The 14,642-nt window shown below is 45.5% G+C and overlaps 1 protein-coding gene across 2 annotated transcripts in view; it reads right to left on the reverse strand.

Annotated features, from left to right (window-relative positions):
• Positions 1–14,642, reverse strand: part of LOC111155625 (minichromosome maintenance complex component 3 associated protein) — a 47,283-nt gene that overhangs the window by 7,578 nt on the left and 25,063 nt on the right. For both annotated transcript variants that reach the window (XM_022515893.1, XM_022515894.1), the window contains exons 17-24: positions 9,832–9,984; positions 8,307–8,504; positions 7,630–7,698; positions 7,414–7,548; positions 5,351–5,504; positions 2,597–2,855; positions 2,302–2,399; positions 838–1,228 (exon numbers count right to left, since the gene is read on the reverse strand). In XM_022515893.1, the coding sequence (XP_022371601.1) occupies positions 838–1,228; positions 2,302–2,399; positions 2,597–2,855; positions 5,351–5,504; positions 7,414–7,548; positions 7,630–7,698; positions 8,307–8,504; positions 9,832–9,984 (1,457 nt within the window). The remainder of the gene's footprint in view (positions 1–837; positions 1,229–2,301; positions 2,400–2,596; positions 2,856–5,350; positions 5,505–7,413; positions 7,549–7,629; positions 7,699–8,306; positions 8,505–9,831; positions 9,985–14,642) is intronic.

Raw genomic sequence — 14,642 nt, forward strand, 5'->3', positions numbered from 1 at the left:
CTGCATTTTAACCAGCAACCGGGTGGCTGTGGTACAGGGAGTCAGGGTTTCTCCTGGGGAACCCTGTCCTAGCTCACAGCACAGCGATTTACGCTGATTTCCTTCCCTTTGGGTTTCTTCAGTAACATGCATCTGTCGGACCTACTGAAGGCCACACCCCGAAGTTTAGAAGGACACCTGAGGCCTCTGTTCCACAAGGCCCACAAGGACAGTGGTCCTGCCAAGGCCACATGTTGTGCCACGTAAGTAGCAAAGAGCCTCATCCCCTCCTACCAGCGTCAATACGGGAAGAGACAACCTCCTTGCCCAGCCCAGGAGACCTACGAAGTCTTCATCCAAACAGCCTCACCCGGGCACAACCAGAGTCACAGAACAGAGGCTTCTCCAACAAAGAAGGAACCCTGGTGTTAAGGCAGTACTGAATGCATGGGCCCGGCAGAGCCGGCAACGCAGGCAGGGCCACCTGGTCCCCAGGCTCTTTGCCGCCACACCCTGTGCCAAAGGCAGGACAGCACCTGATGTCAGTTCCAAAACCACAGGCCTTGGGTTAAGGGTCCCTCCCGACACCACTCGCCGCCTTCTTCCTTGGGCTGTGCGGACACCCACAGACTGCTCTACTGGTGGGAAAGAGCCAAGCGCCCCCCACACAGAGAGCCCCAACCCTGACTCCTGAACCGAAGGGCAGGTGCGAGCAGGCACCGTGTGGGAACGGGGAGGAGGACACACGAAGCTCACGCCAGTGCCCAGTACCTGCCGGACTCAGTACAGTGGGAAAGGACACAGGAGGCCTGGCTGTCCCACACCCCCCGGCCAGGACCCCTCCGCGTGAGCACGCACCCCCCGGGGGAGGAAGGTCCATGTGGGGCAGCTGGAAGCTGAGCACAGCCTGCCTCAGCCAGGCCAGGTGCTCCGGGGCGTTCCAGCGAAGGTGCGGGAGCAGCCGGCTGCCCCCCGCCTCAGCAAACTCAGTGACAGGCCAGGACAGGTCGCACAGCTGTTCAGAGGACACCAGGGAGGCCAGGAAGTGCAGCACACTGTTGAACAGCTCGATGATGGCTCCGGGCTCCTGCGAGGCCAGGCCACCCTGCCGCCTCTCTCTTCTGTCATGGAAGAACCGGCCACTAAACTCGCGCCCAACGCCGTCTTCCACGTACTGAATGAGGGTCTGGCAGCAAAGGTCAAGGGAACGGGGGCAGTGGGAGACGAGCCACTGCACGGCCCGAGACACCTGAGACACAAAGACAATCAGAGGAGGCTCGGATCAGCAACTCATCCTGTTTTTCAGAAAGAGCTTCCTGAAGGTGCCCCGCCCTCAGTGGCCACAGCCACAGCCACGCTAGGAAGCGGGCAGAAGCTTCCACTGCAGATGACTTCGGCCTCCTAAGCCTCCCAGAGAGGGGCTCCAGGTCCCATCCTACCCCCAGGAGTACAGCCTGCAGGATCACCCCGGGAGGTGCGCAGGCCCCAGGGAAACCAGCCCCGAGCGCTGTGTTCGCCGTGCACAGGAAGGGAAGCCGTGTCTCCCCACACTTAGGAGGACTAGCATCTCCCTGAGAACTAGCATCTCCCTGCACGCCCCCGCGCTCCCCACTGTGATGCCAGCACTTCGTCCCCTAACTGAAACTGTTACAACAGAGCCTCTGAGAAAAGTTACATGAACAACTTAATTGGCTGCAGAGAGCAAGACTGTGGGGCGTATTTTATCTTTTATTTTGATTTCTGCTTATATTTTTTGAAACAGGCCTGTCAAAACAATAAAGTAAAAAATCCAAGCGGTGATATGTGCAATTTGAGAAACGAAACAGGATCAAAGGAGAAGAGAGGAAAAAACAAAACAAGAGGAAATCAGAGAGGGAGGCAAACTGTGAGACACTCTTACGCGCAGGAAACAAACCGAGGGCTGCTGGAGGGGGGCGGGGTGGGAGCAGGGGTAGTCGGGTGATGGACATTAAGGAGGGCGCGTGATGGAATAAGCACCAGGTATTATGTAAGACTGATGACTCGCCGACAACTTACTCAGAAACCAGCAACGTAATACACTGCATGGTACTGAATTTACATAAAAAATAATTTTTTTAAAAATCCAAGAAATAATATACACTACATTTAAGACAGAACAAAAGGGGACAACTGAAATGTCTTACAGGGCCTTTAAAAGTGATGAAGACTAAACTGGGGAAGGTGTGTGCTGTGGTGAGTGCTGTGAAGTATATAAACCTGGCGATTCACAGACCTGTACCCCTGGGGCTCATTATACCTTATATGTTAATAAAAATTTAAAAAATAATGATGAAGACTTACCTTAGTTGTGCCTTGTAAATCATTAATGGAATCGGGGATCTCAATAACCGTATAGTCTGAAATCAGCTTAGCTGAAACCAAGTCCCGCAGCATCAGACCTTTGACAGAAACGAGTGGAGGTCACTGTGCTCTGTTCTCAGTGTGCAGACAAACTATCCCTGACGGACCCAGCCCGCCCTGCTCCCAGGCACCGCTGCCCCCGGACCCCCTGCGCCACTGCAGGTGCTTCATCAGACCAGGGGCTCGACCCCTTTATTAACCGCGCTGGTCCGCCAACAAAACTGCCTTCACAAACCGTCTTCCACTTCCTTCTCCATGGCATCCCCTGCCGGGCTAGGAACGAGGACCACGAGCGGAAGCGCAGGCTGGAAGGGCTTGGCCTGGAGAAGCTGCTTGAGCTGCAGCAGCGCAGAGAGCCAGTACACGTCCTCCTCCGCCACGTCCTCGCTCTCCACTCTGGGCGGAAGCAACAGCAGGAGCCCACTGGCTCCCAGGAGCTCCTTCTGCGTCTCCACGGCATCAAGGGCGCAGTCGCTGAGAGCACCGTGAGCCACCTGGAACGACATGGAGACCATCAGGAGGGACACCCCAGGGGACAAACCAGCAGAGACGGGGAGCCCCGAGCAACGCAGCCAAATGCTCGCCACCCCCCGAGCTGTAACTAGCGCCGGAAACAGCCAGGCCGACAGATAATTCAGCCTCTAGCCGTAACTGTTGGAAGACGTTACCTTAATCCGAACCATATCCCTTAAACGGGTATAAACTAGGTAAGCCCAAAACACAAACCAGGTATGCCCATGACAACAGACTGGGGTAAAGGCAAACCGGCAGCAGACCAGGGATTCTGACCAGTTTCTAGAAAGCGTTGTGCGGGCGGGAACAACCACTGGATTAAGGAAGCAGAGGAAGCTAGACCTGAAGGGCTAGAGATGTAGGTGTGGAAGGAACCAGACCAGCTGTGCCTGCAAAAGCCCTAGCACTCAGACCCAGCGGCACCGAGAGCCAGAGGCGAGGTTCAGGACCGGATGGACAAGTCACACACACAGCCGGGGTCCTACAGGTCGTCCAGCCACCTGCAGGTGGCCTCTAAGTGCATCCTGCCCCCTGCGCAGGCATCCTACCCTGCGAGGATGCAGGCAGAGTGGAGGACACTTAGCACTGGCCACTCCCACTTGTCCCTCTTAGGGACAATCCAAAGATTCTTTGGAATCCTTTCCAAAGACTCCAAACAATGCAACAAAGAGACGTGCAGGTCCTGACATGTGGGGACCCCCCCCCCAACAAAGATGGGCTTGCTATTCAGTTACCCTCCACCCCACCCCAAACACAGAACTTATGACCAGCCTTTTAGGGCTTCATTCAGGTACGGCAGTCTCAGGTAAGGTGCCTGAGGAGAGCCTCCAACGTAAAAGAGAGACTAGAATGATAAAGGAAATCCAAAGGAAACAGATAATGCATGGGACATAAGAAAACTCAGAGCTCGAAAATCCTAATTTCCTCTGATGGTGCATCCAAAAATCGTCACAAGATGACATGATAAAAGTCAAATAAGGATAAGAATGAGGAAATGAACTGATAGATATGGAACAAAAAACTCAACAGGACATCTGGATTATAAAGGCAATGAGTCTCCCAGAGCACAGTATATATAAACAAGACAGAAAATAGGGTAGGAAGGGTAAGATGCTTAGAGGGTTATTTGATGAGATCCAACACCTGTCTCACAGGAGTTCAAGAGAGAACAGAAAAAACCAGAAGGCAAACCGGTGGCACTGAGATGCACAAACGTCCCACAAGCAGAACAGTCGTCTCCAGCCCACAACGACCGCCCCGCCCAGCAGTGTGAGCGCAGGAAGTCAGCACCGGGCATACCCAAGTGGACCTTCAGAACCCCAGGGACAAAGCGCAGGTTCGGGAGAAAAACAAGCAGGCCCCAGAGAAAAGAACAGGAATCGCCTGAGACATCTCAACAGCTCTGGATGCCCGGTGACCACAAAGCAAAACTGGAAGGAAAAACCTTTCAACCCACACTTCTACAAACCTCACTAACCCATAACACAAATGAGGGTAAACACATGTCCAGAGAGTCAAGGAACAAGAAAATTCCATTCCCACAGATCATTTCTTTGGAAGAAACTAGAAGATGAGCCCCACCAAACAGGAAACGAAACCGAGAAAAAACAGAGCTGCTGCTGCCGGTGGCCGGACTGAATAAGCACTTGGTAGGAGTCCGCAGTGGTCCTAAGGACGCGGCAGCCCTAACCCACTGCACCCAAGGGTGCCTGTGTGCGGTGCCACCACACAGCAGCTCTGTGGCGGGGGCAATTTATCCTAACTTCTCGGAGCCTCAGTTTGTTCTTAGGTAAAAGAGGGATCACAGGATCTCACTCACCTGTAGAATTTACAAAACAAAACAAATGAGCACAGGGGGAAAAAAAGAGAGAAAGAGAGACAAACCAAGAGACAGACTGTTAACCACAGAGAACAAACTGATGGTCGCCAGAGGGGAGGTGGATGAAACCGGCGATGGGGGTTAAGGAGTGCACCTGTCATCATGAAATAAATACATAAATAAAAACAACGGAACATAACACAAAATAAAATAAAACATGTGAGCAAGCAGGAGTGGGAGAGGGGAGAATGACCGTCATAATTTGGATTATCAACCACGGAGGAGGCATGCGTGACACTTCCCCTCCAACAGCTTCCCTCTCCCACTGGGACATTAGCTCCCGTGGAGTTCAGGGCTCGTGATTATGTGAATCCATGCATTTGTTCAGGATGGTTCGTGAGTTTTCACCAAGTTCTCAAGGAGGTCTGTGCCTGAAATGGTTAAGGCTCACTGCACTCCTGAGAATCTAGGTTGGTAAGTCACACCAAGAGGGTGTTCATGGGATGTCATCAGGACATGAGGAGGAACATGACACGGGCTTCTGAGCCTCCTACACTCCTTCAAAACCACTTCAAGGTATTTATAAGATTCCAATAATGTCTGGGAATGAGTGAAATAAGAAAACCACCGAAGTAAATACTCGGGATTCTCACCCACCTTTATACACACACTGACAGCAACAGTCCGGTCCCCTTTGCTGCTGAGCGCGTGAAATAGAGCGAGCGTCTGGATGCCCCCAGCCTCGCTGTTTGTGTCACCCACTGAGCCATCACTTCCCATGAACTTGACTTGTAACCAGTTTGCTAAAATTCTGTGAATAAAAGAAAATAACACCTTCAAAAAGATTCCAATTCTAAATGTAAACTATAAAGTTTTTTAGGAAAAGTAACGAAGAGAAACACTAGACATGCAGGTTCACAGACACCGACTCTTGCTGCACAGTTGAGCTGGACAGAACAGCGGTGATGGCAAACTGCAGCTAGAACTCTCCAGGGGCAGCAGGAGGGGGCACCCGTGAGCTCCACTGCCACGTGATTTACAGTTCTGAAGCACTGAGAAGACTGTGAGTGATAGAAAAGGTCCTTCAGAGTCTGAAACACAGCTGACCCTTGAACAACACACGTCTCAACTGTGTGGGTCCAGTTATATGCAGATTTTTTTTAAAAATGACAGTACAGTACTAAAAATGTATTTTCCTTATGATTTTCTTAACATTTTTTCTAGCTTTATTATTTCCTAGCTTTATTTTCTAGCTTTCTTGTAAGAATATAGTATGTAACGGATACACAAAATACATGCTGACTGTTTATGTTAGGCTTCTGGTCAACAGCAAGCTAGTAGTAGTTGGAGGAATCAAAAGTTATATTCAGATTTTTATCTGTGTAGGGGGGACTGACCTCCCTAACCCCCATGTCATTCAAGGATCGACTATATACACGTTTTACAGAATCAAATGTCATGCCGGAGCTCTTAAGAATTATTGTAATGTATATTTCTTAGTGAATAAACTTATTAGTGAATCAGAAGACAGCTGTTTTGTTCTAAGAAATGAATCCTCATTTAAATACTTTTAAAATACCACAAAACTCTCTTCTTCGCTCAGCTGTCTTACAATCTTTATGACTTTTTCCTTAGCTCGTATGTGTTTCAATAGTAACTGCTAAAAAAGGAATGTATTCTGGGAACTTAGTACCCTTATCCACCACTAACAGGAATGGAAAATGGTGCAGCCACTGTGGAACAGTTTGGCAATTCTTCAAAGACTTTTAAACATAAACTTACCTCACAACCTTGCAATTCCACTCCTAGGTATATAACAAACAGAACTGCAAATGTGTCCGCACAAACACATACACATGAATGTTCACAGCAGAATTATTCATAATAACCAAAGAGCAGAAACAACCCAAAGGCCCATCAACTGATGAATAAATGTGTTGTACTCATACAACGGTCTATTACTCAGCCACGAAAAAAGAAGAAGGACTGGTATCTGCTAACAAGATAAAATCCAGAAAACATGAAGGCTGAGTGAAAGGTGCCAGTCATAAACCTACAGACAGGAGGACCCCATTCGTATAGGATGTCGAGAGTAGGAAAACACACAGAAGACAGGAAACTTATTAGTGGTTTCCGTGAGCTGACAACAAGGAGGCATGATGAGTAACTGCTAATGGACACGGGATTTCTTTGTTCTGGAATTCGTGGTGATGGTTGTACCACTCTGAATATTAAAAACCAGTGAAACAGAAACTTTAAATGGGTAAAATCCATAACATGTGAATTACATGTCAATAAAGTTGCTAAAAAAGAAAAGTAACATGTTCTGCTTCGAAGTGACTTCTGAAGGCAGTTTGGTTACAGGAAATAATACCATCTCAATTTCCTGGATTTCTTTCTTAAAGTACCAGTTTTTTTCCTTAAAAAAAAAAAAAAAAAAAGGAACTATAGCCAACACACTTTGAACTGTCTTCCCCCAGAATTGACAGTGAAGTGAGCCCTGATCAATCCGCTCAGCACAGCTTTAAACGAGGATCAACTCTTAAATGTTCCGGGGCCCAGTTTACAGCATAAAAATTTAAATAATCTTAAGTGTCAACTTCAAATAACAAACAAAACAGACTACAGGTCCCTCATGCCTGATGCTCTCAGAGAAGTCACTCTGCCTCCTGCAGTCACCTTCTTGACCTCAAAGCCCAGAGAGGGAAACCCCTCCTGACCTGCCAGGATTCCCTGGGGACTGCTCTTCTCCATCAGGCAACACCAGCACCAGCTTCCAAAACACACGCTCCCGTCTCCCAGGGAGATGCTCGGCCACGAGGGACGGCAGGTCCAGGGGCACCCACGCCGCATCACTGGAAGGGGTAGAGCAGAGCGGGTAAGCCAGTGCACGAGCCCCCAGCACGAGGAGCATGCACACCGGGGGCATGACAGACCTCAGCAGCTGCTTGTAGAAGTGCTGAACCTTCATCTGGTGCGCCGTCTTATTTCGGAGCCGCCTTAACCTACAGAGAAAGGAGAAGGACACTGTCTGCGCGAGGCCGGCTCAGTGCCCGTGCAAGGAGCTTGACAAATTACTTACTGATGTTCGCAGTGGACAGTAACTGCTTAGTAGAGTCTCCTGGTGGGGAATGCTTAGGAGACCAAGAAAACTTTTGCTGATGAAGAAACCAATTAGTCAAAAGACTTGTTCATTCCACAAATACCAAGCAGTCATCTATCGTCCCTAGTGCCAGCCACGGGAGATGAGCAGTGCACAGACAAAAATCCTGCCCTCTAGAACACACTCTTGAGGACAGAAGAACTCCCATCAACAAGAATGGACATGGTGTATCCACAAAGAGCAGAAGAGAAACAGGTGATTCTCAGTAAGATTCGATCACCAGGCCCTGAGTGTCTGAAGTGGAAAAGGCACGTGAATTCAAAGCATGTAGGACGTGTCACATGTCCAGAACTGGACAGGAAAACAGCTTTCAGGAACACAATCCTGCATCTATCTTCACTTCTCTGATTCTGCCCGTCTTCCTGCCAAATGCACACATTACTCCCTGTTCTCTATAAAACCAGGAGCGGTGGGGGAGCACTAGGCAACCACGGCAGGCTGAGCACTGACCTGGTACAGGAGATGCCCACTTTCCCTGCATGGCCCAGGTCCAGAAGGCCCTTGGCCAAGTTCTCCTGAGCAATGGGACACTCTGCACTGGGCACCAATGCCCTGAGCCGGTCGTTCATGTCCACACAGCAGGGTGCTGCAGGGAAGGCTCGCATCTGGCGCCTCAGTTTCTTCCTGGCCGCGACGGCTTCCCTCCACCTGGAAGATACAGCACCATATCATCACTGGGTACTTTAAAGTTAACTACAGGGACAAACACAAAAGCACAGTCCAGCGCTGTAACATACGGAAGCACATTTTCTGGCAATGTTTAGGTCTTTTTCAGCAAGAATCCTCACACTGAGAAATAAATCAGAATTAAAATTAATACTCGGGCACAGGGAAGGTGCGACAGCAGATGAGTGGTGGTGAACAACAAAACTAGCAAGCTTCAATTAAGCACTAAAGCCGAACCATGTCTGGAAGCCAGTCTGGCGAATACAGGTACAAATTCAAGACACACCCATACTCTGACCCAGCAAACACCACTTCTGGGAGCTTCTCTCCAGGTGTCTGCACACCCGTGTGAAATGTCTGTACGAGGACAGTCACTGCAGCTCTGTCACAGCTACAAAGAAAAGCCACGTGAAAGTCCATCAACTGAGTACCAGGTAGGTCAATCGTGGGGCCACTGACACCTGGAAGAGTCCAATATGCGATGGTGGTTACAGGCCTCACCTGACCTCAAATGGAGTAACGAAGAGCTGGCACGGAGGAGAGAATGTGCTGTCGTCTGTCCTACCTACCACAAAAAAGGGCAGAAGGCTTCTGGATGGGTACTTAGCAGTTGCTTCTGAGGAGGAACATGGAGGTCTCTTGTGGAACAGAGACTCATTTCTCCCTCTAGTCCCTTGTACATGGTTGAAACTTCAAGGTACACTGTTACTTATTTTAAATGAAATTATGAAATGAATCACCATACAACAAACATAGTACATGCCCAGTTTAAAGATTAATGATAAATAAAACAGCCACATACTTTCATCCAATCGAACAGCAGTGGCCATGACGAGCACTGGGCCCTACTCAATCACACCCCCTCTTGCTCCCGAAGGTGAGCACTATGCTAAGTTTCTGTTCATCATTTTCCTTTTCCTCACGGTTATACCACTATATATAAATCCGAAACAATCTACTTTGAGTATACACTGTATGTTGTACACATTTCCCTAAGAATTGCTTTCTTCACTATAAATTATGTCTTAGAAATTCCTCCACGTGGGTGCATACAGCTGGAATTTGTTTGGCTTATTCATGGCCATTTCCCCATGTCGAGAGCAGTGGGAAAATGAGAGAGAGCACCTATAAATACTTGTCTAAATACAGAACAGCTCCCAATCTCATTCCTTACTTATCCCCTTAGCGCCCCTCCATCAGGAAGGAGCGTGTTTCACGTGTGTATGTAACCGACTATCTCCAAAAGGATAATCTTGTCAAAGGCTCTCTCCACGTGCATCCATTTCATCTGTAAGGACAGAGGACTCACCGCTGGAGATACTTGCAGAAGCACTGAAGTTCCTGGAGGGTCTCCTTCGCAGTCTGGAAAATCTCTTCCCCAAGAAACAAGTCCACCAGGTGGGCACAGACATCCTCAGAGCAACGGGCCATGCGGACCTTCTGGTCTGTCTCCACTGCGCTCCTACAGAAGAGGGCGATCAGGATGGGGACACGGCACCCAGGCCCACACACACTGAGGGCTTGCCCTAAAAAATGGCAAGAGCCACATCCTTGCTATGGAAATGTAATTATGTCTCTGCCACAAGAGAAGCTCTCTGTCAAATAAATAAAATATTTTTTAAAAAAGAGAGAGAGAAGCTTTAAGATTTTCATTTTACTTAACGTACAGACACCTGAAAAGATAGAGAAAAAAAGAATGAAAGCGGTATGGGGTACTACATCATAGGTCCAACAGAGCCCTTGCAAATAGTCAATAAATAAACCTTTATCTTAATAAAATAGCTACAAATTTTAATTTTTAAATGACCAGTAAGGAAACTACAACACCTCATCAGCAGTATGTTCGCAATAAGAAGTGTCTCAAGTACATGATAGACTGGCTGCCCGTGTTTCACATGGCAATGGCCCTCCAATAAACCAATATCTAAAAGAAGATTTTTATGACAAAATTATGTCAACGAAGGGAGCACAGGAAATATTATGAAATACATTTAGTCACAGAATCAAAGCAGCTTAAACAAGCAAGATGTGTTTCCAGGGGCCATCCTCTATGGCAGGTGGAGACAGCCCTGGGGCTGAGCGGAAGCCCAGGTCTCCTGGGACTGTGGGAAAATACATTCGGCAAGGCCTAGCTCTAACGTATTTCCTACCACTCCTACCTGGAACTAAGAACAGATACTGATCCACCACTTACGAGGTCGCATGCTTACAGGAAACAGGGAAATAGACTCCCATTTATTCAAGATGGAAAGAAACATTATTTAGACAAAATGCTTCAGCCTGCCACCTACGTCCTCCATCTGCCCTGGAATCTGTGCTCTCAACTAATATAGTTCATCACGTTCAAGGCTACCTCAGGGGAGCTTAAAGCACAAAGACAGATTTCCCTGCACACTGAGCTTCTTTCTACCCTGAACCATGCAGGTAAAAACAATAAAGTTCTCAAGCAACCATCAACTTAACACAGACTACTACACACTTAAGATGTTATGTTATACAGGGTCCTGGGATCGAGCCCCACGTCAGGCTCCTTGCTCAGCGGGGAGCCTGCTTCTCCTCCCCGCCCCCCAACCCCGCCAATCCTCCTGCTTGTGCGCGCATGCACTCGCTCTCTCTCTCTCAAATGATAAAATCTTTAACAACAAAAAACCTATAACAGATACACAAAAAATAAAGGAATCCAAGTATATTATTAATGAAAGTCACCAAACCACAATAGAGAAGTGAAGGAACAGAGGACTATTTAAAAAAAAAAAAAAAAAAAAACCCAGAAAGCAAGCAAATTAACAAGATGGCAATAAGCACATACCTACCTCCTATCAATAATTACTTTAAATGTAAATGCTCTAATCAGAAGACACAGGATGAGTGAATGGATTAAAGAAACAAGATCCATCTACATGCTGCCTATAAGAGACTCACTTCAGACCTAAAAACGTATAGATTGAAAAGTGAAGGGGTGCAAAACATACACCATACAAATGCAAGTGAAAAAAAAAGACATATAAGCAATACTTATATCAGACAAAGGAGACTTTAAAACAAAGGCCACAGCAAAAGACAAAAAAGTATACTACATAACGATAAAGGGAACAATCCAAAAAGAAGACGTAACAATTGTAAATATCCATATACCCAACATGGGAGCACCTAAACACAAAAAGCAAATATTAACAGACATAAAAGGAGAAACTCACAGTAATACAGTAATGATAGAGGGCTTTAAAATCACAATTACATCAATGGATAGATCAGACAGAAAATCAAGAAGGAATCAGTGACTTTGAACAACACATGAGACCAGTTAGACCTAACAGATATACATGGAACATTTCATCCCATAACAGGAGAATACATATTCTTTAAGTGCACACTGAACATTCTCCAGGACAGATCACTTGTTAGGCCACAGAACAAGTCTCAATAAATTTCAGAAGACCAAAATCATATCAAGCATCTCTTCCAAACACAACAGTATGAAACTAAAAGTCAGTAACAAGAAAAAATTTGGAAAGAACACAAACAAATGAGGGCTCCTTCCCCATTAAGCTACTAAACAATAAATGGGTGAACCAAGAAATCAAAAAAAGTTTTTACAAGTACATGGAGGGGCGCCAGGGTGGCTCAGTGGGTTAAGCCTCTGCCTTTGGCTCAGGTCATGGTCTCAGGGTCCTGGGATTGAGCTCCATGTGGGGCTCTCTGCTCAGCGGGGAGCCTGCTTCCGACTCTCTCTGCCTGCCTCTCTGCCTACTTGTGATCTCGCTCTCTGTCAAATAAATAATTAAATATTTAAAAAAAAAAAAAAGCACATGGAAACAAATGAAAATGAAAACACAATAGTCAAAATCTTTGGGATGCAGCTGTTCCAAGAGAGAATTTTATAATGATACAAGCCTACCTCAAGAAATAAGAAAAATCTCAAATGAACCACCTAACTTTACACCTAAAGGACCTGGGGGAAAAAGAACAAAGAAAACCCAAAGCTTGTAGAAGGAAAGAAGCAATAAAGATTAGAGCAGAAATAAATGAAACAGAGAGTTAAACACAAAATAGAAAAAAATCAATAAAACCAAGATCTGGTTCTTTAAAAAGGTAAACAAAATTGATAAACCTTTGGTCAGACTCATCAAGAAAAAGAGAGGACTCGGGGCGCCTGGGTGGCTCAGTGGGTTAAAGCCTCTGCCTTCAGCTCAGGTCATGATCCCAGGGTTCTGGAATCGAGCCCCATATGGGGCTCTCTGCTCCGTGGGGAGCCTGCTTCCTCCTCTCTCTCTGCCTGCCTCTCTGCCTACTTGTGATTTCTATCTGTCAAATAAATAAATAAAATCTTTAAAAAAAAAAAAAAAAAAGAGGACTCAAATAAATAAAATCAGAAATGAAAGAGGAGACATAACAACTCATACCACAGAAATACAAAGGTTATAAGAAAATATTAAGAAAAATTATATGTCAACAAACTGGGCAACCTAGAAGAAATAGATAAATTCCTACAAACATATAATCCTCTAAAACTGCATCAGGAAGAAATAGAAAAATGAAATATAATCAGTAATCAAAAAACTCCCAACAAACAAAAATCCAAGACTAGACAGCTTCACAGGTAAATTCTATCAAATATATAAATAAGAATTACTACCTATTTTTTCTCAAACTATTTCAAAAAATAGAAAAGAAAGGAAAACAGTCTATAAATATACAAACACTCATTCTACAAAGCCAGCATTATCCTGATTTAAAAAAAAAAAAAAGACACTACAGAAAAAGAAAACTACAGGCCAATATCCCTGATGAACACGGATGCAAAAATCCTCAACAAAATATTAGCAGACTGAATTCAACAATACATTAAAAAAATAATTCACCACAAGCAAGTGGGATTTATTACAGGGATGCAAAGCTGGTTCAATGTGTGCAAATCAATATGACACACATTAACATGATCATCTCAACAAATGCAGAAAAAGCATTTGACAAAATACAACAGCCATTCGTGATAAAAACCCTCAACAAAGTATGTTTACAGGGAACACATTTCAACATAAGAAAGGCCATATATGAAAAACCCAGAGCAAACATCGTATTCAATGGTGAAAAACTAAGAGTTTTTCCTCTAAGATCAGTAACAGGTCAAGAATGCCACTCTCACCATTTTTTTTCCGATACTATACTGGAAGTCCCAGCTACAGCAATGAGACAAGAAAAAGAAATAGACACCCAAATTGGTAAAAAAGAAGTAAAACCGTCACTATTTGCAGATGAGTGATACTACATATAGAACACCCTAAAGACTCCACCAAAAAACCATCAGAACTGAGAACTAATAAATGAATTCAATAGTTTCAGGATACAAAATTAATACACAGAAATCTGCTACATTTCTATACACTAATAACAAAGTAGCCAAAGGAGAAATTAAGTAAACAATCCCATTTACAGTTGCACCAAAAAGAATAAAATGCCTAGGAATAAATTTAACCAAGGAGGTAAAAGAGCTATACTCTGAAAACTATAAAACACTGATTAAAGAAACTGAAGATGACACAAATGGAAAGGTATTTCATGCTCATGGGTCAGAAGAATTAATGTTGTTAAAATGTTCACACTACTCAGAAGAAAAAGAAAATACAATCCCTATCAAAATACCAACAGCATTTTTCACAGATCAAAAACAAATAACACTGAAATTTGTAGGGAACCACAAAGACCCTGAATAGTCAAAGCAATCTTGAGAAAGAATAACAAAGTTTTAAGTATCATAATCCCAAATTTCACAATATGCTACAGGACTATAGTATTCAAAATAGTACGGTACTGGCACAAAAACAGATCCAGAGACTAACGGAATGGGATAGCGGGTCATACCTTCATGGTCAGTTGTCTGTAAACAAAGGAGAAAGGAATAGACAATGGAGAAAAGATATTTTTCAACAAAGGGAGTAGGGCAAACTGGATAGCTGCATGTACGGGAATGAAACTATACTCAACTATACTGCTTTCTCACACCACACACAAAAAGAAACTCGAAATAGGGGCGCCTGGCTGGCTCAGTTGGTTAAGCCACTGCTTTCAGCTCAGGTCATGATCCCGGAGTCCCAGGACTGAGTCCCGCATCGGGCTCCC

Source organism: Enhydra lutris, unplaced genomic scaffold (assembly GCF_002288905.1).
Source record: "Enhydra lutris kenyoni isolate GAN:26980312 unplaced genomic scaffold, ASM228890v2 scaffoldscaffold43, whole genome shotgun sequence".
NCBI classification, from domain to species: domain Eukaryota; kingdom Metazoa; phylum Chordata; class Mammalia; order Carnivora; family Mustelidae; genus Enhydra; species Enhydra lutris.